Source organism: Trichosurus vulpecula, chromosome 8, assembly GCF_011100635.1.
Source record: "Trichosurus vulpecula isolate mTriVul1 chromosome 8, mTriVul1.pri, whole genome shotgun sequence".
NCBI lineage: Eukaryota > Metazoa > Chordata > Mammalia > Diprotodontia > Phalangeridae > Trichosurus > Trichosurus vulpecula.
In genome coordinates, this window is record NC_050580.1 from 125,365,257 (window position 1) to 125,392,138 (window position 26,882).

At 41.8% G+C, this 26,882-nt stretch overlaps 1 protein-coding gene across 1 annotated transcript in view; it reads left to right on the top strand.

The window, feature by feature from the left end:
* The first annotated feature begins 20,426 nt into the window (after nt 1–20,426).
* LOC118829620 (NT-3 growth factor receptor-like) overlaps nt 20,427–26,882 on the top strand; it is a 99,361-nt gene continuing 92,905 nt past the window's right edge. The window contains exon 1 of the mRNA XM_036736569.1: nt 20,427–20,517. Within this exon, the coding sequence (XP_036592464.1) occupies nt 20,427–20,517 (91 nt within the window). The remainder of the gene's footprint in view (nt 20,518–26,882) is intronic.

The following is a 26,882-nucleotide window of genomic DNA, read 5'->3' on the forward strand; positions in this document are numbered from 1 at the left end:
TCAGGCAGAATTGTGGGGGTTGTCAAAGTAGAGGAAAAGAGGAATAGAAAAGAATAGCTTCATCCAGCTTCAGAATAAAGCTGACAATAACCTACCCTTCCTCTTCCCCCATCCCCATCTCCTTTGTTCTCTCCCTTGAGGACCCATGTTCCATTGAGTGTGTTGTTCTCAATAACCTTTCTTCTCCAAACTCTTCTCACCAAAACAACCCTATGAGAAGGATCCCATCTCTTGTAGAAGTTGATAACAGCCTAAGTTCCTACCTAAGGCGTTTCAATACTCAGAGCTGCGTAGTTCAGTCCTGCTTTGATTATGATGACTTCTGAGATCAGAGGGAGGAGATTTATGGGAACATGTGGAAAAAGTACTCTAGATCAATTAATGTCTTCTTTATTTCCCCTTCTCTTCTTCTTGCCTCCTATCTTAACCACATCCTTACCCTCATCCGTTCCTGCTCTCTCTCTCTCTCTCTCTCTCTCTCTCTCTCTCTCTCTCTCACACACACACACACACACACACACATACACTTATGCATGCATGCTCACACACAGTTTATATCCTTTAGTCCAGACCAAGTTTGTTCTGTATTCATATCAATGTTCATTTTAATCTGAAATTAAAAACAGTTTCCATTTGGGGATCTGCTTTGGGTTACCTGACTATATGACTCTTCTTTATTAAGCCCAGAGCTATGTAGAGAGAAAAAGGAGTAAGCTTTAGGATCCTTTCTCTATTACTCTAAGGAGGTCCCCACCTTTGAATCTGGTTGCTTCTTCTGTTGATCCTGTGGGAATGATTTCATCCCCATCTGATTTGACATCATGGGAATGCTGAGAGGTCAGGTGCTTTTTTTTGTTCCATGCTTTCCATCAGGCTGGTTGAATAGAGTAGGCAAATAAGAAAAAATGACAGTCTCAGAAAAATTCCTTCCTTCCTTTCTATATACACATACATAGTATATATTTATATGTATGTATTTATATACATATACACACATATATGTATATGTATATATACACATATACATATATATGTATATGTGTATATACATATACACACATATGTGTGTCACAGTTATTGTGACATTTTTCCTATTGGGTGCTGGTGGTAGAAATGACAGGGCCTCCCTTGAGAACACAGATCCTAGGTGAAGAGAGCTTTCTCTTTCAGCTCTGTAGAGCTGGTAGTTTGTGATCCACGCCCAAGGCCATTCTTCTTACCTGTTCTCCACCTCATTGCTTGCCAGGGGCTTTTAACTTGTGTCCAATATTTATTCGGTCCCTTAACAGGACTTTCTTTTCCTCCAAAAAGTCACCTTACCCCAAACTTGAAATGGGAGAAATCTAATCCTCTTCCTAGGGAGAGGGAAACCCAATTTTAGAGAGACTTAGGAAGCCCTCTTAGGGTCAGTCCAGGACTTCTTCCTTAGGTAGTCTGACTTCCCCACACCCTTTTCCCAGGCTAATTGGAGGTGTCCAGTGGAGGCAGCAGCAGAGGGTGTTTCCAGTCCTTCGGACAGTGCTTGGTTTTAATTTTATCCCCTATCCCAATCCCCCCTGCTCACCTTTCCCTTTTTCCTGTTAATTGATTTTACTATTCACAATATACCTCAGTATTACCTCTGACTATATCTCTAGCTGTCCCCTTTTCAATCTCCCCTCTGTTTTCTGTCCCTTAGTTTGGATCTTCTTTTGAGTTTTTTGGTTTACTTTATTTTTTTCTTTTTTCTTTTTTCTGTTTTGTTCTGTTTTGTTTTGTTTTTAGGTTTCAGAGAAGTTATGTTGAATCCAATAAGCCTTCCTGGCCATCCCAAGCCTCTTAACCGTGGCATTTATGTTGAGGATGTCAATGTTTATTTCAGCAAAGGACGCCATGGCTTTTAGAACTCCTTTACAGCCTCCCTGGTCTGATGTCACCTTGGTAGGCTGGGCCCTAAGAGAGGTTGGAAGCAGTAGGCCATTGTTCTGTTTGGATCCAGGGCTGCTAAACAGAACACTTTGCAAACCACCTGTGCACACCCCACTCCCCTACAAACACACCTTTTAATACCAACAGAAATGGGTGGTCTCCCATTGGCCAATGGCAGGGTTGCCCTTTTTCTCCAATGATCACTGTGCTCCTTCTACCTTCCTTCAAGGCACCACCATGGTGAGAACCAATAAAGCAAATTAAAAAAAATAAAAACAAAAAACCAGTGCTCTAGGAGCTATCTTTTAAACACACCTAATTTTCTTGCTTTACAAAAAAAATACAAAATAAAATAAAATAAACACCACCTCTTCAGCAGCAAAAGTCAAGCCTGGCAGAGCCCAGCCACACTCTGGCCTTGCTTTCCTCACTTGGACACTTGTGGGTCTCCCTGGCTCTCCTTGGGACACCATGTCGCCCTTTTAGTGACCTCGCTGCCACCCATGTGACCTCAGACTGGGGAAGAGCCACAGACAGCACTTGCACAGAGGTGGAAACGGCCTGGTAAGAGAGGAAAAGCCAGACTTGAGTGTTGGCATCGATTTAGGGTCCCAGGGGGAAGAAGGGAAACCATTTTTTCCCCTTTTGTGAAGAAATTTGTACTTACTTTGAAATGATCCTCCCTTCCCATCTCCTCATATCCTCTTCTATAAGAGGGCTCCCAGTGTGTGCAAATGTTAGAAAACTCCCAAGGGGAGATGAGTATTTTCTCTAGCCTCCTCTCTGGCTTCTCTGTCCCCAAACTCTGCTGTTTTGATGAGCTTTGCCTGCAGGATGCCTTGCCTTTGCCATGGGAAGGAAAGATCAGGCCACTGAATTGGCCACTCTGCCAAGACCATGGGGACCAGAGAAGCAAGGGCCCTGTGGCCCTTTCTGCCTCTCCACCTTCCCCGGATCTTCTCTTTTTCTCCCTATCTCTTGTTCTTGAATCTGAGAATCTTTGGAACCCAATTTATACACAACTTCAAGGCAAAGATGAACTGAAGGGGGAAAAGAAGCTAAAATTGGCCTTCCGTGGCCCTTCCCCAGCACCAATGGAAGTGTCAATCCTGTTCTCTGGTCAATATTTGTGTTTCCTTTGTTTGCTTTGATTCATGTCTTACTCCATGGCCACATTCCCCAAGGGAGAGGACTTTCTTCCCTTCTCTCCTCTTGGGGAAAACAAAAACAAAAACAAACCAACAACAAAACCAACAAAACCTTTTAGTCCAGTGGAGAGAAGGAAGGGCTAGGGGGCTCAGCATCTTTTCAGAGTATATTCCAACTTTAGGTCTCTTCCTCATTGGAAGAAATGAAGCATAGTTTTGATAATTTAAGTAAGGGTGAACACTTTTTTCTGGCAACATCAGATTCTCCTGACATACTTCCCAGTTGGACCCATTGACTTGGCTTATCTACCCAAAGCCCCCCAGTGCCTGCCCCCTTTGAGGGATACAACGCAAGCTGCAGTGTATCCTCCTAATCATGAGATGTCTAACAATGGGCCTCAGAGGGTTGGGGGTCTTTGAGCATCTCTACTACTTCCTCCTAAGTTTAAAATTCCTTTTGGAAATTTTGTCTCAGAGTTAATTTTTTCTTTTCCCATTCTCACTTCTGAAATCCTACTGGGTAGAATTTTTCACATCAGACCTAAAGACTGATTTTGTAGATCCCTCTATAGGATTTTTGGAGAAGACTTTAAACTTTTCAAGTTCTCCTTCCCCTCTGTAGTGAGGCCTAAGCCTCCCCTCTATTTCCCAAAACTATATGTGGATGGCGATTTTTACCCCAGGGCTTCAAGATGTACCCTGTCTCTCCTACTGAGATAACTCAAGCCCCCTACAACTCCGACCCCCACCTTTCCAGTCTCCCCATTGCTTCATAGCAGCCTTTATATTCCTCAATGCTCCTGTTGAGCCTGAGGGAACAGGGCCTGCTCCCAAGTGTGTGGCTTTAAGGAGTAAGCGTGAGGATGTTTTTTAATTATTGTAAATCATTACCTCATTTCCGGCCTCCCAGGCATCATCCATCCCAACATTCTTTATCCTGCCATCACTTTCACCTTGTGCTATGACAATGGGACATTGCGTTTCCACAGAGACTTATAGGAGTGTTCAGTGTATAGTTTCTTAATAAACACTTTATTTTCTAATGAACTGACTGTATCAGTCGTCTTATTTGGAAACTTTTAAAATATATTAAAGAGGTGCAATTGACAGGCTGCCCTTTTTCCTTTCCTTGTTGTGGCATTCTTTATTATTATTATTATTAATTTAATATTGTTATTATTATTTAATATTTCCTTAGCTTGGTCCTCTTTGCCAGTCTATGCGTTCCTATCAGTTATTTTCTTAGAGCAGTCTCCGAGAAAGATTAGTACAGTACAACAGTGAGTAGCTTTACTTGACAGAGAAGAAGTAGAGGCCCACAAAAGTTAAATAGATCACCCAAAGTTACACAGGTTCAAGATTTGAACCAAGGAGCTCTCTTCTCCCTCTCCTCCACAGCTCCACTCCCTACTTTTCTTAATACTGCTTAAGCCACACATTTAGTGTCGGAAGGGGCCTTAGTGGTCATCTGCTCAAACCACTTCATTTTACATGGGTTCAGATGTGGGAAGTGATTCTCCAAGCCCACACAGTTAATAAAAGTAAGCAGAGCCAAGATTTGAACCCATGTCTTCTGACTTCAAATCCAGCATTCTTTCGGAGTCCTTCAGTGTTACCAGTGTGAACACAGGCCTTGATCCTTTCCAAAATCTGGATGCTAAAAAGAGTGACAACAGGCTTTTGTCCTTTGCTTTTAGATCTATGTTTGTCTCAACAAAAATAGATACAATTTTCTCCCTGAACAGAGGGAAGCAACCTTGCCCAGATTTGCTCAGGGGTGGAGCATGGCTCCACTAGTTAAGCGTGGAAGCCAGGAATTCCTTATTTAGCTAGGACACGTTCCAGTGAGTTAGCCTCATTTAGGCTGACACGGGGGATGTCTTAGGGTCTCAGTAATCTGCTTACTCTTTAACCCCTAGAAGAAGCTGAGCAGGGTTGGAATAGGTTGTCTCTGGATTGTTGATGATGAGGTAGCTGAATAATGAACTACAAGGGTCACGTTCTACTCCTCCTCATGGGAAATGGGAAATGACTGTGTACATGTAGGTGTGCATGCATGTAAAGGCATATGCATGTGTGTGCGTGTGTATGAGTATATGGTGACTGGGACTGGTGCAAAGAGTTCTTGGAAGGGTTTGAACCCTTTACTGAGCTCAGTGGTCTTTGTCTTTCTTTGCACAGTTTCCCAGTGACGCTGTTTCAACAGAGTAGGGTGGGTAAGCCCCGGTGGGAAGTCTCATGGAGTTCAAATGAATATGATGCTTGGTGCCTATCTGTCATTCAGTCAACCAAAAATCAGTGAGCATTTATTAAGTGCCTTTTGTGTGCTAGATGCAGTGAGAAATGTTGGGGCTAGAAAAACAAAAATGAAACAGTCCCTGTGCTTGAGGACCTTGCCTTCCATCAGGGGATACAACATGTACACATAGACATATGTTTAAAATATATATGAAATCAATATGAGGTAATTTTGTGGGAATGAAGCACAAGTGGATTTGGGGCTGGGGGTAGTGAGGAAAGGCCTCAAACAGGAGATGACAATTGGGCTGACTTTGAGAGGCCCAAGAATTGGGAGATGAGGAGTGAATGCAGCCTTTATAAAGGGAGAGAGAGGGGTGATGGGATGCCACGTATAAGGAAGAGTAAAAGGGTCAGTTTGCCTGGGCTATAGAACGTGTAAAGGGAGTGAGGTCTAACGAGGCTGGAAAGATAGTTTGGAGCTGGGCTGCGAAGGCCTTTAAATGCCAAATGGAAGAGTTTGTATTTGATCCTAGAGGTAACATTATTCAGTAAGGAAGTGACATAGTCAGACCTGTGCTTTAGAAGTATCACTTGGGCCAGTGTGTAAAGGAAGATTTAGAGTCTCAGTAGTCTAAGTGAGATATTCTTTATGTCTGGCTTGGTGTAAGACCCTCCCTGGAAAAAGGAAGCTCCTCTACCATGTGGCCTGGCTGAACACTGGGATTTCCTTTGGGCCCAAGATGCCCAAGAAGACTCAGTTAAGTCCATGACTGCTACCAAGACTTTGGTTCCACATATGGAGAACCATAGAATGCCATTCTGGGGCAGCTAGGTGGAGCAATGGATAGAGGACTGGGTCTGGAGTCAAGAAGATGTGAATTCAAACCTAGCCTCAGACAGTTACTAGCTGTGTGACCCTGGGCAAGTCACTTAACCCTGTTTGCCTCCATTTCCTCATCTGTAAAATGAGCTGGAGAAGGAAATGGCAAACCATTCTAGTATCTACCAAGGAAAACCTAAATGGGGTCACAAAGAGTCAGACAGGACTGAAATGACTGAACAACAAAAAAGAATGCAGTCCAATCGCAGATCATTAGGCAGACCTTTCTTCCCCAGGTGAAGAGTGCCAATCAGGCACTCAGGTAGGGGTGTTCCTTATGCGGTCTTACTTTTTTTTTAAAGTGAGGAAGGAGTTATTTTTATGGTTTAATATGTTTCTTTTTTAATATATTTTTCTACACAGCAGTGGCTTGGGGCCTGGGACAGCTTCCATAGTCTCTGGTATCATCTTGGGAATGGGGATTTGTGGTAAATGATCATGACAGGATTAGGTTATATATATATTGGAACCAATATATATAATAGGAGTATTGGGTCATATTATCAATTGCTCTTAGGACAGTAAGATCTATACAATAGTCACTTGGGACAGTCTGACATGTGTCCCTTATGCTATGAAGAGAACATGATCTTTTGTTTTCCTAATATCAATGGTGCTAGATCCTGGAACTAAATTGGCTTTCTATGGGGAATGGGTAGGAAGGAATTAGTGGGAAAAAATGGTGGTGCTTCTAGAGTTAGGGGAGAAGAAAAGATAAAAATACTGTTTCTAATCTTTAGAAAGCTAGTGTCAAATCTGTCCCAGAACTGCAGATTCCTAAAACTGAGTGGAACATAAAAGATTGTTTGGTTTAGGCCTTCTCCCCCTGTTACCTTGGACAGAAAGGAATCTATACTTGACCTTGGAAAGATCTGTGATTTCACTGGTGTGGGCATTCCCTTCATGGATAAAAAGGACAATTATCTCTATGATTTATTAGATAATCCATGAATTGCCGTGGCAGAAGGAAAAAAAATGTCACTTGATAGTTACCCTTTCTTAACCTAGGCTCATTCTTGGGCAATAGATATGTAAATAGCCCATTACCAGGTCCTCCCATACTGAAAAGCTTTCCGGTGTGGTAGGACCTGACAGAGGGTGAACTTCACTGGCAAAGCCTTTGAGAGCCTAGGATCCCCTCAGTGCTACAGTGAGGCATAAGGACAGTAATTTAGTAAACATAGCAACTGATATCATTTTAACTACCCAAGGAAAAGCTGTTTTTACAACTTCCCTTTATTGTTCCTTTTAACATGTGGTGATGACTTTGGCTTTTTTGGAAATCTTTTATCTCCTACATTAGAATATATGTTTTGGCACAGTGGAAAAAACGCTGGCATCTGTGGGCTTGGGTTCAAATACTGCCTCTGATGCTTGCCACATATGTGACCTCAGGCAAGTTATATAGCTTCTCTGGGCCTCAGTCTCCCCACCTGTAAAATCAGTGAGTTGGACTAATTGTACTCTAAATCCTTCCAGCTCTATATGTTTGATCCTATGATCCTATCCTATCAACATAAGTAGAGATTGTTTCATTCCTTGCATCTTTATCCTCAAAGCTAGCACTTAGTAGGCACACTTAGTAGGTGCTTACTAAATGCCTGTTGTTTGATTGATTACACCTAAATTTAGTGTTTCATGCTTCAGCTGAATGTATTCCAAGCAGAAGTTCAAATGATAGAACCATTGCCAGTTCTTTGAGACTTAGAAATAACTGTGAGTGCTTCTAACCCATTCCTTAGAATGGAAGGTTTAGGATGTCAGCGGGTAGGGTGACAAAAGCTCATTTGTTTTAATATTGATTGTAGGAAAGAAGAGTTTCCTATAGTCTCCCTATGGGAAAGCAGAAAGAGGGGAAAGGCAATTGGAGCAGCTCTCTAAGTCACCGTGGTGAGGTTAGCCATTTGGGCCTTGCCCACCCTTCGCCATCTTCCCAGTGAATGGCCTGATGCTAAATATGTTCACTTTGTAAGGTGGGAAGATTTAATTCTATCTGATGACCATTTAGTGATCTCTTAATGTGTACAGAGCAGCACAATAGGGGCCTTCCCCGAAAGGAGAAGATGAGAGGATTGTCAGCTTGCTTTCTTGCTTGTCAAATTGCTTGCTTTCTGCAGCCAGAGCTTCAACATGCCAGACTTTGGGTGGGAGGAAAAAGCAGTGAACTGCTACAAAAGGGTAAGCTGGGTAGGGCTTCTCTTTCCTCTCCCTCCCCTCCTCTCCACCAAGCCCAGCTCCCTCAGGTTAAGCTTAGGCATTAGCAGAGGATCAGGAACCCCAGATACAGTAGTGAAACTTTGACAGGGGTTTTGATGCCTAGTAGGAAAGCACACAAGGGAGAGAGATCAATGCTGGATGACTTTGTTGCTGTTTAACTTTTCTGAACAGTGCCAGACATGGATTAGGCAAAGAGCTGGGGATCTTAGTTACCTTTGTGTTTACTTATTCCTCCACTCTCACTCCTACATGGCTGCCAGTGTGATTATGAAAGCAATAGCAAAATGAAATAACATCAAGGGGGTACTGATGGTGTATAGGAAGTAGGAGGGCAAGGAAGAGTATAAACTTGCTCCTTGGCTGCTCAGGGATAGATCAGAGGGAAGCATATCTTGGGAATGACAATGGCGGTGGCATTAGTCCAGTACTGGGTCAGAAACGGCATTTGCTCAAAGGATTTTGAGCAAGAATGGATCTTTGAGTCTATATAGACCTATACCCATATTTTTAAAAAGAAGGAAATTGAGTCTCCGAGATATTAAAGACCTTTCTCTAAGTCACATAGGTAGAAAGGAGCAGAAATAGAATTTAAACTCATGTCATTTGGCTAAATCTGATACTCTTTCCACTATACCATGAAGGGTCTGGTGGTGGGATGAAAAGGGCCCTAGTTTCAACCTGGATGATAGGAGGGTATGTGTCTTTGGGAGGGGGAATGTAGGCGGGGTCCAGTTCAAACACAGGAGAGAGGAGATAGCTGACCAAAAGAAAAAGCGCAGAGATTTACCACCTTCTCCTCTTTATCCCTAAAAGAAAATGAGTATGTCCCCCTCCCATCCCACTCCCTCCCACAGTATCTACTCTTCAGTTCTAGTTGATATTGAAGTCTTTCCAATTTCCATTTCCTCTTAGATATTAATGGTTCTCTGTTTTAACCTTAGAAATCTACTTCTGATAGCCCCCTATACCCACCCCCTTTTCTAGATCTGAGAATACAGTCACGGTTGGATGGGATTCTTTTTTCATCTTCTCTCAGAAGCCTAGAGTTAGCTCAAATGTATGTGCAGGTAATGAATAGGGTAGTAAGTTCTCTTTTTTCTGACTTTCAAGAGGGCCATCTACAGTCTTAGTTTGGGTCTACAAAAAGACTAGACTCTAATTCCTTTACCTAGTGACTAACTGTTGAACTAGCTGTATATTCAGTGAGTGACCCCAAACTCCCCAAATATGGACCTTTTTTACTTCCTTTGGAGATAGGGCAATATATATATATATATATAACACTTTCTTTACAATAATGAACCATAGGAAGGCTAGCACCTTTAATTAGTAATATCTTGATATCATGATATGTCTCCTATATGTCACCAGGATGACATAATTCAAGAAACTATCATCTTGAATTCTCTGATCCTTCATCGATGCTCCCTGACTTTTTTTCATTTTGGAAGCATGCTTCTATCAATAGCCTCCACTTCTGTAGCAATTTAGAGAGGCAGCCTGGTGTAGTAAATTGTAGAAAGCCAGCCTCAGAGCTGGGTTCAAATCATGCTTTAGATGCACACTGATTGTGTGAGTCTGGGCAAAGTCTCTAACCTCTCAGTGGTCTAGGTGACTCTCTAATACTCTAAGTTACAGAGAATGTGCCAACTTGTGTCTCTAGAAGGAGTTTCTTTGTTGATAGTTCCCTATATCAGTGAAATAACAGATCTAGTCCCCACCCTCATCTTTAAATTTTACGAAGAGTTTTCTCAGTAATAAGCCTGTGAAGCTGACAGAAGAACAAATATTATCCTCATTTCCTCATGAACTGAGACTAAGAGATTTTAGTGAATCATCTAATCCCACAGGGTTGCAGCTAGAATTCAAACCCAGATTTCCTGGTTCTATGTCTATCATTATTTCTATGATGCTTCGAACCTAATTAAGTTGCTGTGGCAGGCCTGGGGAATGAGAGGCTGGAAGGGTCTGCAACAAATATATTGCAATAATGATGGGAAGGAGCTAGGATATTTGTGGACCCACAGATGTTAGAACATACAAATAATGGACAGAAGCTAGTAATAATGGTTGCTCAGCTGCTTCAGGGGCATAAGAGTAGGGTGAGTGTATAGGTTGAGATTCATATTAAGTGCCAAAGACTGTCCAGGGATAAGGCCAGGTGAAGCTTCATTTGGCTTAAATTCAAGAAAGGATGTGGATTGGTGGTAGTAGGAGGGGACAGGATGAAGAACCAGAGATCATCCTAGGGAAATCAGCCTAGTTTCACAGAGATATTTGTAATGGCACTAGCATATCCTAATAGACTTTCTAGGCAGTGTTGTGTTAAAGATATGCATCTGATATTACATGATACAAGAGACAGTCTGAGTTTCTCTGAAACATGGAACTTCTAGAGAGAAGGTTAGTGTTTTACCTTAAGAAAACAGGAATTCCTCTTTCCTCTACTTCACATCCCACCCAGCCCTGCCTCTTTGGGAAGGTACAATGAAAAAAAAAGAATTATTTTACTGGGGGCTGAAGGTGTGGGAAGAGGTGGCAAATGAAGGCGAATACAGGATTAACTTTTTTTGTTTTAAGATGGTAAAATGAATTGGGCAAGGTTTGCTTAGCATCCTTTGTATGTCTTTGAAGGGATTGTCTTCTGTTTAGATATAATCTGGGTTTGAGAAGTCAAGGGGTAGGCTTATAGGAATGTGTATGTGTGTGTGTGTGTGTGTGTGTGTGTGTGTGTGTGTGTGTGACAGAGAGAGAGAGAGAGAGAGAGAGAGAGAGAGAGAGAGAGAGAGAGAGAGAGAGAGGGAGGGAAGGAGGGAGGGAGAGGGAGGGAGGGGCAGCATGACTCTGGGACTTTTCCATGGTGATGCTTCAGCTTGAAGGACTATGAATGGCTCTGGACAATGTCATCTGGCTTTTGCTATGGTAAGTGATTATGATGATAAAGGTGGCCTTATTGGCCTGATAACTCCTTTTACAAAACTTTGAAACACTACTTACTTTAATACTTAGAAACTGCCTCTAACTTTGTCCCAGTTTGGTATTTACAATTTGTTTTAAAGACTGTATTTTGACTAGTCTTTGCTAGATAAGTTTTCCAATGGACTTTGGCCAAGAAATGCTCATTCTGATCCCAGAACTTGACTTGTAAGTGGACTATTAAGAACTAGAGAACTATCCCTTACAGACTAATCTACCTGAGTACGCATGTGTCAGGAACACTTTGGTTAAAGGGTTGCTAAGTTTAAACTCACAAGATAAATTACAGAACAGAGGAGAATGGGACTGATCAGATTTGGTTTTTCCCTTCCCTATTCTTCACAAGGATGGCTAGGTAAGCTGTTTCTAATCTCTATCTTCTCCATCACCAACCCCAATCTTGTCTGTATGTGAGGCATGATGGTGAATAACCATTATAGGGAACTTCTCTGAGACCTTACACACAGAATATCCAAAGGAGAGAGAAACCAATTCCTGGTCATAGAATAGGTAATGTTTAACATGTTCAGTGTATAAATTATTAAGTATCAGTGTTTAGCTTTTTTTTCCCTATTATGTGAGTTTTTCGCCAGGAGCTACAGGTATAGGTGGGTCTCTTGGTTCATTTGGGGGTGAATGACAGGCCCTAGAAATGCAACTCAGCTAAGATGAAAGTAAGCACCAGAGGTGAGAGCAGAGTGACATAAATATTATATATCTCAATGTAGGTCTTCCTTCAGTGCCCCTTTCAGAACTGCAATTCTGACCATAAGGTCCTGACTTCATAGTGTGTCAGGTGTGGTACTCTGTCACTGTCCAGACATCTTGAGTCAGTAGGAGGATACATGTAACTTAGAATTATTAATAGCTAGTTTGAGAAGGAAAGATCTGGGGGTTTTTAATTGACTACAAGCTCTCTGTGTATCAGTAATGTTATGTGGCAGCACAGAAACCTAAACGCAACATTAGTCTGCTTTAGGAGGGACATGGTTATCAGGAATAAGGAGGTCGTAGTCCCTCTGCAAGGCATCCTCTTGCGTACTGTTTTTAGTTCTGGACACCATGGTTTAAGAAGGAAATTAACAGGCTGGAGAATGGCCAGAAGAAGGCAACCAGGAGGGTGAAGGGCCTTGTATCCATTATCCAGTTGAAGGAACTGAGCATGTTTAGCCTGGAGAAGAGAAAGCTCAGGGAGGGCATGATAGCTCTCTTCAAGTATTCAAAGGCATATAGTATGAAGGAAGGATTTGGCTTGCTGGTTGGCCCCAGAGGTCAGAATCAGGGATAACGGGCACAATGAGATAAATTTAGGCCAGGAAAAAAAATTTTTTTCCAACAGTGAGACCCATCCAAAAGTGGAATAGACCATCTCCAGAAGTAGATGGGAATCCTTCCTAGGTGGTCTGCAAGCAGGGGCTGGACAGTATCTTGTTGGATATATGATAGTGGGGACTCCTGTCAGGTATGGGTTGGCCTGATGACTGCTGACATCCCTTCCAACTCTCAGTCTGTGACTCTGTACTTTAGTGAATGATCTTTCCAAAGAGAATGTGTGGTCCATGTTTAAATGGCACATGGAATGGTTAAATCTTTTTCAGTCAATTTAGCTCTTTTTAATTGTCATAACTGTTATTCAGCTGCTTGGATCACCAGATGCTCAATCTGAGCTTATAATTAAGATGATGTATATAACCCTATGATTATTTGTTGTTAATTTGGTATTTTTAATGGTTGGAATTGGATGAACTATTAGGGAAAGAGCCCTGAAGCTAGAAGATCTAGGTTTGAATCCTGCTTCTGTTACTTATTAGTTGTATCTCTTGGATAAATTACCTCATTTGTTAGCCTCAGTTTCCTCTTTGGAAAAATAAGGACAACATTACTCACACTAATAATGGCCTTATACTTCACTCTTTGTATAAGCTGAGGCATGCCCGGTACTGTTTTTTTAATCTGTTCCCTCTCTGTAAAATGTATATTATAATGGTTGTTAACTGTAACATGTTCTAAATGAGTAATAATATTGTCTGTCAATCAGCAAACATTTTTATAGTTTCTACTGTGTGCTGAGTACCTTGTAAGGTGCTAAGGGAAGATACAAACTTTGAAGAAGAAACAATCTTTGCTTTCAAAGAACCTGCAGTTTGTTATAATTTATCTCTGCACAGGAAGCAACTTTCAGCCAGATAAACCCATCAGTTGTCTACATATCACTCAAATCTTTGCTCTTCTCTAGAAGCCTGCTCTGCCTTCACCCCATGTTTTTTTCTATCCAAGAACAAAGGGAGTCAGGAGTGACATATTCTGTTTTTTACTGGTTTCAGGTTGGCCAGAGGCTTTGTTCAAAAATCTCAGTGAGTAAAATAAAGTGACAAAACACACACTAAGTGAATTGATTTCATTTACTCGTATGTAGTAGGCATTCCAATTGGGCTCCTCCCTTCCATTTCTCTCTGGTGGGGACCGCCTCACTTCCTACCTTATTCACACTACAGGAGGCCTGTGTGTCAGTGCTTCTCAGGTCTTTGATGGGGGACCACTTTCAGATATAAAAAAGGCATACATGCACCCTGAGGAGAGGAGCTATATCACAGAATGCTGTACCTAGACATCGAGAAAGCCTTGAGCATTGGTACAACTTCCAAAAGGAACCACTGAAGTGGCATCAAATGGACACACAGAAAGAATCAACCAATAAACATGTGTTAAGCACCTGATATGTGGAAGCCACTGTGCTAAGTGTTGGGGACACACACACAAAGCAAAAGATGGCCCTGCCCTCAAGGAGCTTACAATCTAATGGAGGAGATGACGTGCAAATTAAAATATACAAAGCAAGCTATGTACAGGATAAATAGGAAATAAATAATAAAGGAAGGCTCTGGAATTAAGAGGGGTTGGGAAAGGCTTTTTGTATAAGGTGAGATTTCTGTTGAGACTTAATGGAAGCCAGGGAGGTCGGGAGAACATTTTAGGCATGAGAGACAATCAGAGAGAAAGCCCAAAGCCAACAGATGGAGTGTCTTGTTTGTGAAACAGCTAGGAGGCCACTTTCACTGGATCAAAGAGTAGGGAGTATGGAGTAAAGTGTAAGAAGACTGGAAAAGTAGGAAGGGGCTATGTTATGAAAGGCTTTGAATGCCAAATACAGCATTTTGTATTTCCTCCTGGAGGCAATAGGAAGCCACTGGAATTTATTGAGAGTGTGTGTGTGTGTCTGTGTGTGTGTGTGTTTGTGAGACATGATCAGACCTGCATTTTAGGAAAATTGCTTTAGTGACTGAATGGAGAATGGATTGGAGTGGGGAGAGACTTGAGACAGGCAGATCCACCAGCAGGATATTACAGTACTCCAGGTGTGAGGTGATAAGGACCTACAACAGGGTGGTGGCAGTGTCAGAAGAGAGAAGGGCATGTATTTAAGAAATGTTGCAAAGGTGAAATTGACAAGCCTTGGCAACAGCTTGGATATTGGGGAGGGGGTTGTTCTAGAAGGAGTGAGGAATCGAATATAATTTATATAGATTGTGAGCCTGAGGGACTGGGAGGGTGGTATTTCCTTCTATGGTAATAAAGAAGGTAGGAAAGGTAGCATAAGGTTTAGGAGGCAAGATAATTAGCTCTGTTTTGGACTTAATGAGTTTAAGGTATCTGCTGGACATCTAGTTCAAGACATCTGAAAGGCAGTTGGAGATGTGAGAATGGAGGTCAGCAAAGAGACTGTGGCAGAAAAAAGTGAATTTGAGAATCATCATCATAGAGATGGTCATTAAAGTCATGGGACCTGATGAGACCTCAAAGGGAAGTAGTATAGTAGGAGAAGAAAAGAGGGCCCAGGACAAAATCCTGAAGGCCATCTATGGTTAAAGGGCATGATCTGGGGGAGAATCCATCTTTCTGATGGAGCTTTGAGGAGGTACCTTTCTAGATTGATACTATAGAGCTAGAGCGTCTACAAGAATAAAGACAAATAATGCTGGAACCTTAATGTGAGGGTGGAAGAGCAGAAGGGGGGTGGGGTGGGGAAGAGAGGGTATTTGGAACCTTGATGGGAAAAGGCAAAAGAGACTGCGATGTATAGATTCATTCAGACGTAGTTCAGAACACACCTATGGCATGACTACAAAGGCAAAGAAGGGTTAACACGTCAGTGAATCACAAGCATTGAGGAACAACCATTCACCAAGACAGTCATTGGTTTTATGAGTTATGTGTGCTGTGTAGGTCCCGAATGAAGCTGAGGCCCTCCAGAGGGGAGGTATGCTTGACCCCTTCCATAAAGGAGAGGAAAGTTTTCCTCAAACTCAAGGGACTTTAGTGCAAGCCTGCTCAATTCTTTTCATTTTGGGGTTGTTTTCTGTTTGTTGGGTTGAAGAAAACCTGTCATATTTCTTATTGCTGAGGAACTGAGGGACCTGGAGGAGGGAGAACAAAATGACATTCCTAGGGTTTCCCAGGGTAGGAGCATGAAATAGAGACCATTTATAGGAGACAAGAGCTAGTGAAATTTTGTGGGAGACACAAGAAAACTACTGACATTCCCAGGGTTCCATGAATTGGTGTCACAAACCATAGATTGTCTATGAAAAATCCACTCCCAGATGGGGGACGTGGGATGGTGATTATGTTAGGGGCTAGAGACCAATTGACCTACCTTTACATTTCATGAAATCTCTGAAGCCCTTGCCGCTGATTCTTGTCAACGGTTTCTGTCTGGTGCCTCTGTGTGATTTCATGTATGATGACTTCAGGCTTCTGTCTAGGTCCATATGTATCATGCTATCTCTGCCTCTTCTCCCTTGAAATACAAATCTTTCCTCTTATATCCAGAAGAAGATTGCCATAAATGAAGGGGAGAGGGGCTTATCTGCGTGCTTGCTGCATGTATCACAGTGGTACATGTTGTATCTCCAACATCTCTACAAAATGACTTGGTGCATTCGCAACCCTTTACTTATCTCCTCCGTCTCTCTCAAAGTCAAAGGCAATTTCTGATTTGGGGGTGGGGTGGAATGGTGGTCAGGTAGGTAACACTAAGACAAAAGTTGGTGCAAGTGGGGAAACATTTTGAAGGAAATGGAAACCATCACTATATTATTTCTAGAAGGAAATGGTAAGTCTTCCAGATTAGAACTCGTGAATCCATCTATCCTATGGTCAAAATGAGGGAATAACAGAGGTGATATCATTTGGTGATAGACAATTGAAGCAAAGACCTATGTTCTAATTCTAGATCTGCCAGCAGAAAAATCATTTTGGGTAAACTATCTATGTCTCTGTTTCCCCTCTGCAAAATGGGGATATTTCAGTTTCCTACCAACAACCCCGCAAAGTGTCCTTAGCTACTACTGGTACGAGTATGAATATTAAGTGGATGCTCAGGATAGCTTACATTAGTCCATAATCCTGCCACTGCCTATTTGTGGAACAAATTACCCTAATAATAAGAAATCACATTAAACAGTATCCTGAAGGTACAAAGTGCCATCATGTATATTATATAAGATACAAATAGGATCATGTGTATACCTTTCAAGACCCAAAGTGCTATATAATTCAGTTATTATTATTAACTTATTTAGTCCTCACACTGAACCCATGAGGTAGGTAATCCCATTTTTCAGATGAGGAAACAGGCTCATTGATATTAAGGAATTTGTCCAAGGTCACATAATAAGAAGAGAACAAGCCAGGACTCAAACCCAGATCTTTTATCACCAAGTCCAGTGCTCCATCCACTCCCTTTCTGTCCCTTGGTGTTTGTTTCCCCACTTACAAAGGAGAGGAGTGATATTTTCCTCACTATAAAGTAAAGGACTTGAAGACTGGAGATCAGGAGAAAGGTCCAGAAGGAGTGAAAGGTGTGACTGGTATTTGGATTAGGGTCAGTGGATTTCTTGAAATGAGGAAGAAGGGGATATTGGGGGTTAATAGAACCTCTCTGTCACCAACAGACAGGCCAAGTGGGAGTTCTCAGTAAGATTTTCTGGCTTTGATCTGGGAAAGACAGCTCTGCCTAACAAATAGTCTGAAATGTCAAAAAATAAATGTTAAAGCTTGAGGGGTCATTCCCTAGGGAGCTGCCTGGGCTTGGTGGGGAGGGGAAGGAGGAAGAGACGGACACAGTGGAATCTTCTACATAAAGATTCTGACTTGGTTTTATGATATTAAAAAAAAAATCTCTGAATTATTTATAGCCAAGAAGATGGAAGTAGGCTGCTAAGTCTCTAGGCCTGTGGTAGTGGCATTCCATTATTTATTGTATCCAACTCTGAACTGGTAAAACTTCCTCTCTCATTAGTGACATTCAATTAACCTTTCCTTGAGATTTCTATTATTTTTTTTAATTAAGAAAAGTCACATCTTCTGTTATTCAGGGCAGGGGGAATTTTCTGTGTATGAGAATGGCAAAAATCAGGAGCCCTCCTCTCTTTCCATTGCTAGTTTATATGTTTCTCTCCAGTACTAGATGCTCCCAAGACTGAAGCTTCTGGACCCAAGAGAGTGCTGGGAAGTGTTGGAAGCCACCACAGATAGCAGCATCACTCTGGAGACAGTCCTGTGTCCCAGATTATTAATTTTTTTTTGCAGGGGGGAAGGCAGGGCAATTGGGGTTAAGTGACTTGCCCAAGGTCATACAGCTAGTAAGTGTGTCAAGTGTCTGAGGCCGAATTTGAACTCAGGTCCTCCTGACTCCAGGGCCGGTGCTCTACTCACTGCACCACCTAGCTGCCCCCTGTGTCCCAGATTATTGTGATATCCTAAGTGGCACACTTTGGGGTTGGAGGTGATGATAGGGAGGGAGATCTGGGTCCTAATTTGACTCTGCCAGATTTACTGTGTAGTTCAGAATATCATTTTAACTCTGCACCTCTGTTTCCTGCCCTGAAAAATGTAGGTAATTTTCCCTTCCTTTGCTATCCCCTGGACATGTTGAAGGCATGATTGACATCTTGTCTACGAAGTACTTGGCATGCCATGGAGAGAAAGACATTAGGATTCTATAGAGAAGGCAGGTTGGTGAGGATTTGAACAAAGGTGGTAAACAAAGAGGTGTTAATTTCATGCACCATAATCACCCTTGCAGTTTAGATGGGGAGAAGTGATTCTAATCGGTATATACTAAATATCTATAGAGTGCTGGGCCTGGAGTCAGGAAGACTTCTCTTCATGTGTTCAAATCTTGCCTGTGTGACCCTAGGCAAGTCACTATACCCTGTTTGCCTTAATTTCCTCATCTATAAAATGAGTTGGAGAAGAAAATGGTAAACCACTCTAGTATCTTCACCAAGCAAACCCCCAAAGGGGTCACAAAGAGTCAGATGTGACAGAACAATGACTCATTCTGCTCTCATTCAAGTATCTTTAGCCAGATTTCAATTATTTATGGCAGAGGGCTTAGGGGTAGCATGGATAATTTAAATACACAGATAATCTAAAAACTTTATTTCAATTGCTTCAGTCTTTCCTCTAACAACTAGCAAAATGAATTGATGTGGGAGTTTCACTCTATTGCTAGATTCATACCTAGGTTGGAGCTACCATCAATAAAGCTATAAGGTCAAAAGATAAGTCACCAAGATGGAGACAATGTCCTGAATGATTGAAGAGACTAGGTTTGGATGAGCTTGTAGCATGTTGATTTATTAGAGCAAAAAGAGGAAAATATGATCCAATATGTTTTGCTTGAGCCTATTGGCAGCCCAGAGAGGGGACCCTCTAAAACCCCATCTTGTGAGATATCAGCGTGCATTTTCAGTTCCATCTGGGTGTGTGTAATGTATACTTGAACTCTCTACAGCTCTGGCCGAGATTCTTGGCACAGAGTGATGGGGAAATCCATTTTAAGCAGATGTCTTTTGTGTGCCAGAAGGCTGGACTACTCCCCCATGCTTGGGCAACCTCAGCGAAGGAGAAGAAGAGGTGGGAGATGAAGTGAGGGATGTTTGAACCGTGAGATTTCTGTAGGTGAGGGACTGTGCTAAAATAATTTTTTGTTGTTAATGCCATGAAAAGATATATACTCAGGAAATATTTTTATAGTCTTTGTTTTTCTTCCCTTATCAATATTTTCTAAGGTTAAGTTGTTATACTATGATCGTCTTGGTGTTAGTGATACTGATTTTTCTCCTTTTATGTTCCACTCTCCTAGGGTGTGGCATCTAGGGGAGCCAGGTAACACAGCAGTCCTGGAGTCAGAAAGACCTGCGTTCAAATTTAGCCTCAGACATTTACTAGATGTGTGACCCTTGGCACATCACTTAACCTCTGTTTTCCTCAGTTTTCCTCATCTGTAAAGTGGGGATGATAACAGCACCTACCTCCCAGGGTTATGGTGAAGAACAAATGAAATAATTATTTGTAAAGCATTTAGCATAGTGCATATATAGCACATATAGAGTGCTGTGCTTGGAGTCAGGAACTCTTCCTGAGTTCAAATCTGGCCTCAGACACTTACTAGCTGTGTGACCCTGGACAAGTCACTTAGTTCTGCCTCAGTTTCCTCCTCTGCAAAAATGAGCAGGAGAAGGAAATGGGAAACTATTCCAGTATCTTGGCCAAGAAAATCCCAAATTGGGTCACAAAGAGTTGGACATGACTGAAACAGCTCAACAACAACAGCAAATATATAGCACATAATGTACTTGTTGACTGATCTAAGAAGGCATCTGGTATTTGGTTTTTCCAAAATCCTCATCATGGAGTAGCAAGGAGATGGAATCTTTTAAGAATGAATCTGGGATTATAAAGGAAATTAGTTATAATAAGAGATATTAACATTGGAGATGGCTTTAGAGGTCATTAGTCCAATGCACCCCCCTCCATGCCGCATCTCCCCCTCCTTCCCCCCCACGCCTCGTAAGAATCTCTTCTATAAGGTCATGATAGCTGGCACCTAGATTCTGCTTGAGCCATTTTTCGGGGGGTTTTCTACCTAAATCAACAGGCGTTTTTATTCCTGAACTCCTAAAATTATTAGAAAGTTCATACTTACACTGAAATGAAATCTGCTTCCCTGTAACTCCCAGCTAAATTCTTTCCACCATTAACCGTGCATGGTAACCGTGCACTTCCACATGGCAGTCCCACAAATGTTTGAAGACAGCAGTGATCCCCCAGCCCTCTTCTGCCCCTTGTCTGCTACAAGTAAAATATTATTTTCTTTAAATGTTCCTTCTATGATGATTTCACTATCCTATCAGCCCTCCTTGGGCAGGACATGCTCCAGTCAGCCTTGGATCTAATTAGCTTTTTTGGTAGCCATCTGGCAGCGCTGACTGATGGTGGGATTCCTGTCAGCTAAGTTTCTCTTTCCACCAAATACAATCTTTCTATATGAATCTAGTTTTTCTCCATCTTGTAATTTGTGCAGCTAATTCTCTGACCCTAAGTGGAGCATTCTATTTAAAAGTGATTGTTCACTGCAAAGTTCTATGTTAGCTACAACTCTGTCAGAATCTCCAGGGAGTTCAAAAGTCAGTTGGATCAGGTCAACTTTCTGAATTATTTGTCTTTTGGAAAGATGTCAGTCATCCTTGGGCTCTAGGCACTTTTACCCCACAGTCATTTGGTTGAATAATAATAATGGAAATTTCTATAGCACTTGAAGATTTGCAAAGTGTTACACGTGTTAACATCTCCTTAGAACCTCAGTAAGGAATCAATCAAGAGCATTTCTTAAGCACTTACTATTATGTGCTAAGTACTACACTGAGCATTAGAGATTCAAAGAAAGGCAAAAACACAGCCCCTACTCTGGGACTCACATTCTAATAGGAGAAACCACAAAAATAACTGTGTAAATGTAATACAGTGTAAATAGAAAGTAATCTTCAAAAGAAAGGACTAGGGCAGATGTGGTGGAAGGTCTTCTGTAGAACCTGAGATTTGAGCTAAATCTTGAAGGAAGGCAGGGAAGCTAATAATTGGAGTTAAGGAAGGAGAACATTCCAGGCATGGGAGACAGCCTGGGCAAATGCATGGTGTTGAGAGATGGAGCATTGTGTGTGAAGAATGTCAAGTAAGTGTACCTGGATTTTAGAGTATATGGAGGCTAGTAAGCGTAAGAAGACTAGAAAGGTTGGAAGGGGTAAAATTGTAAAGACCATTAGCAAAAAGGAAGGAAGAAAGAAAAGGAAGGAAGGAAGAAAAGGAAGGAAGGAAGGAAGGAAGAAAAAGAAGAAGAAGGAGAAGGAAGAAAGGAAAGAAAGGAAAAGAACAAAGAGTGCTTATATTTTATTCTGGAGGTACTAGATAGCCACTGGAGTTTCTTGAAAGAATAGAGAGGAGTGTGACACAGTCACACCTACACTTTGGCAGCTGTGCAGAGACAGATTGGAGTGGGGGAGAGACTTGGGGCAGGCAGAACAATTAGTAGACTATTGCAATGGTCTAGGGGTGAAGTGATAGTCTAGGTGAGAAGCCACTACAAGGATAAAGGTTGAGTAAGCAGGGAGAAGGGGATGTATATGGGAGATGTTGTGATGGTAAAAATGAGATTATTAGTTATATGGGTTGAAGGCAAGTGAGGAATTGAGGGTGACAATGAAATTAAACTTGCATAATTGGGATGGTACTGGTACTAATGAAAGTAATAGGAAAGCTGGGAAGAGTGGGTGGTTTGGGGCGAAAGATGAGTTCTATTTTAAACTTGTTGAGTTTGAGATGCCTATGGGACATTTAATGTTGGTAATGAGGGACTGGAGTTCAGGAGACATTAAGGCTAGATATATTGATCTGGGAATCATCTGCATAAAGATGATAGGTAAAAAGGGAAAGTCATGGGAGTTAATGAGATTGAGTGAGATGGTATAGAGGGCAAAGCAAACATGGTCCAGAGAAGAGAGCCTTATGGGACACCCATAGTTAGCCTGCACGATAACAATGAAGAGCCAGCAAAGGAGACTGATTAGGAGAGAAGAGTATCACAAAACCCCCACGTTGGGGAAAAGGGTATCATTCATCTTGTAGGAAAGGGTAATTGACAGTGTTTAAGAGTGAAGACAGATCAAGAAGGATGCAGATTGAAACAAGACCATTATGAATTGCAACTAAGAGATCACTATTGACATTTCTGAGAGAGAACAGCATTAGCTGAATGATGAGGTTGGGAGCCATATTGCAAAGGATTTAGAAGTAGGTGAGAAATTAGGAAGTGGAGGAACTTGTTGTAGTTGGCTCTCTCAAGGGGTTTAGCTGAGAAGGAGAGAAGAGATGTGAGATGACAGCTTGCAGGGATGTTAGGATCAAGTGAAGACTTTTTGAGGATTGGGGAAGATGCTTGTGTTTGAGGGTAGCATGGAAGAAGACTAGATATGAAGAGATTGAGGATTAGAAAACAGATATAATAGTGAAGGCAATCTTATGGAAAAGTTGGGAGGGGAGGGGATCAAGGTGCATGTTGAGGGTTTGTCTTGACAAGAAGAAGGACCTCCTCTTCAGATGACACAGGGGTGGAGGAGGAGATAGAGCAGGCAAATGTATGCATGATGTAAGACAAAGTGGAGGAGAGAAGAGGAAGGTCTCTGTGAATTTTCTTAATTTTTTTTAATTAGATATGAAGCAAAGTCCACAGCTGTGAGGCTGGACTGGAGGAGGAGGTGCCATGAGTGGCTTTAGAAGGGATGAAAATATTTGAAATAGCCACCGTGGTGAGTGGAATAGCAAATCAACAGGGTAGATGTAAAATGATTGCCTTGCTGCAGGGAGGGCCCAGTTGAGTAACATAACTTTATAGTGGATCCAATCAGCACAATTCTCTAATTTCCCCCAGCTCCCTCTGAGCCCTAATTAGCTGCTCCTGAATGAAAGTGAAGGAGACAGAGAGTAGGAATAATACTAAGTTGGAGTTTAACAAGAGGCGTTGGGTTATAAGACAAGGGAGCAAGGGATTTGAGTGTAGAAGATAGTGTATTCACCAAGGAATTGAAAAAGGCAAAGGAGGAGAGTGTAGACAGTGTAGGGATGATGGCCTGGGAAAGAACTGAGAGGCAGGAGAGATAGAGGCCATGATAAGGATAGAGAATGGAGTTGAGTCATATAGCAGAGGCAAAGATGGAATGATAAAAGCATTAAAGTGTTCATCATTCCCATTTTACAGATGAGGAAACTCGCTGAGAGGCTAAATGATTTGCCCAGGGTCACAGAAAGAATAATAATAGCTAATATGATTTATTTAAGGTTTACAAAGCACTTTACATGTAATCTCATATGATCCTATTTGAATAAGTGTCTGAAGCTGTATTTGAACCCAAATCTTCTTGGCTCCAGTTCCAGCACTCATTACATCATACTGCTTATTCATCGTATAAGCAATTGACATTTATATAGTACTTATAGTTTCAAAAGTGCTCATCATCCCATTTGAGTTAACCCAACCATCCCCTTGGAAACACCTGTGCTACATGAAATGCCATTATTTGGAAGGCGAATTCCTTTTTACATAGCCTTATCCATGTCTGATGAAGATCCAGTATCTATAGGTGTGATGTCTCATCACTGTGGAAAAAGATCCTAAGGACACCAACTTTCACATTTACTGGGATCTCCAGTTCTCTACTTGCTACAGTGGATAATACACAGCATACTTAGTACTCAGGCTCTTCTGTACCACTTTACAGACCATAAGGAAGAGGTCATAGAAACATAAATATGGCAGGCCCAGGAGAATTTGATTGGGGAGTGGCATATCTTAGGAAAGCAACGGAAGGTAGAGCGACAGCCCTCACTAACATTTCTGTGGGTTTATGTCCATCAGTAGGAGCTTACTGCTAACATGCCTGCTTGTTCCATATCACTGTTGATTCCTGGGAAAGTCAAACAGGCATATATGTTGCATTGATTTATTCACCCAATTATGAAGCACCTATTGTGTATTAGGCCTTGGGCTAGATCTAAGAGGTGATACAAAGATAGGGAAGGCGTGGCTCCTATCTTCAAGGGGCTAACCAAAAGAATTTATACCCTGGTGGAGGAGATGATGTTAAAATCACACCTTCTACAGGAAGCTTTCCCTAACACCTCTTAATTCCAGTGCCTTCCAATCAAAGCTTTCCCAAATGTGAACAACAAAGACACAGGACATGGGGAATATTGAGTTGGTTGGTTTGGCTGAAGCATGTAATATATGAGGGAGACTCATAGGGCAGGAAAGGTATTTTTATATGACAGACCGGGTTGGTGTCCCATGTAGATAGCTGCCAAAGTGAGACCAAATCAAAGCTCCTCTGCCCTCTTAATATGAACTAACAATGTGATATGGCAGCTATGTGATCTTAGGTTACATAAACAGCAGTACCAATAATAGGAAACCTTCATATAAAAAGCACCATAAAATTTGCAAGGAACCTTTTGCATAGATTTCTTTGGAATGTCATAAAAGCCCTGGAAGCGGGTACCAGGGAAGCATATACAGGCATCATTATCTCCATTTTAAAGATGAGTAAACTGAATCTTAGAAAGGTTAAGTGGTTTATCCACAGTCACACAGATAGGACATGTTAATGGAAATGAGTAAATCGAAGTAGAATGTTCAGGACAAGGGAGATACCAGTCAGGCCACACTGTGAAGAACCATAGTAGCTTTGGTGGCCTGAATAGAAGGAAGCTGGTTATTAGGAAGGGAGCGGATCTTTTGAATGGTGATCTCAAAGCACATCACTAACCTTCATTAAAGGTCACCCTACAAAGAGCCGAGAGCACTACATTCTGATTTGCACAGCATCAGAATACTAATGCAATTTCACGTGAAGCCTTTAATCTCATTGGTCATACAGATGGCTAACCAAGTCACAGTAAAATAGCTTTCTCAAGGTCATGCGATGAGTTAGCGACAGAGTTCAGAAGAGTACCCAAGTGTCCTGACCTCTGGTCTTTGCCTCTGAGCAGGAGATACAGCTTAGCAAACAGTATTTTTTTCATTGCTGCTTGGTGGACTGTGGGCCACAAATGATTGAAATGTATCTTTAAAAAGAGGCAGACAATCTAGAGTGATGCATTTCCAGCCATCCCCATAATTCTATGCTCTGCACAGGGAGTCCAAAGACTGAAGAGATGTCGACCAACTGGCTCAAATTCAGGGGAAAAGCAACAAAAAATGATTAAGGGGCTGGAGGGATGGACTCATGAGAGCATCTAAATCTCTGAGGCCTGGGCCAACTGACAACCATGCTGTTAATCCAGCTCTCCTCTGCTGTGGCAGCAAAATCCACAGTGAAACCCAGCCAGTCACTTCCCTGTAACTTCTGAGAGAATCTGTGGTCAGCTCCACAGGTGAAAGAGGGATGGGAAGCTCTGGAAAAGGTCTATACTTTCTCCCTCTTGGGTCTTGCATTCTTTCTCAGCTGGAAGTCGGGGTTCAGAGGAAAGCATACAGGGCTATGCAGGAGCCGACTTATACTAGCTCAGGAGAGCTAATTATTAAATTTTCGTTGTGCACTTTTATGCCTCAGAAATTGTCAAACTACAAATAAGGATGTGATTTATTATTTCATTGATTGTCCAGATATAGAAAGTGTTGGAGAAAATGCTGATAATGCTAGTTAAACTTAGAAGTGTATTGGGTGCCCATTCTCCTCCTCCCCCCTCCAACTCAGAGAACCAGTTGTTAGATATTTACCAGCACTGCCCAGAAAGTAACCCATGTAGTCCCATAACAGAGTAGAATATAAAGTGATCCCCTCAACTTGCGGTGGGTACCAAAGAAGATGAGGTCGTTATATTAAAGGTCACAGTCTGGAATATGATACGTGTAAATCAGAGAATAATAGGAAAGAGGGGAAAGACTACGAGTCAGGGAGGGATCTTGAAGATCAAACCAGAAAGGCCCATTAAGCTTTGATTTCCTTCACAGCCTGTGCCATATAGTTCAGACAAGCTGTTTTTTGGTCATCTGCTGTTTGTTGCTGCCAAGATGCCTAGCACATTCCAATATCCTCAGGGCTCTTGGCCCTTTCCTGACTGCCAGCATGGCAGAGGAGATAAATTGATGCCAATCCCGTAACTCTACTTAGTCACTCATGACTAGTTGTGTGTTTCACCCTTGACTTGAAGATATTCTTTCCTAGAAGCCAGTATTATAAAAAATGCTGTAGAGATCAGAAAGATGATACCGAGACAGCAGTGACATTGTATAAAAAGCATCAAACTTGGTACCAGGAAATTTCTGGGTTCAAATCCTACCTCTCATACTTACCAGTTATGTGACCCTGAGCAAACTACTTAACATCACTGAGCCTGTTTCCTCATCTGAAAACTAGGCATTTTAATACCTATAGTGAAAGGCAGCATTGCATAGTAGATAAAGAAAGGCCCCCAGTCATAGACATAGGCCAACTTCTACTTTTGACCTGGGACAGTGCTGGATGTGTGGAAGGTGTTTATGAACCCCCTGGAATAATCTAATAGAATGTAAGCTCTTTAGAGTATGGAATGTTTCTATTTTGTCTTTGTATCTCTGGTACCTAACACCATAGAAGGAACTTAATAAAGACTTATTGTATTATCTATATAAA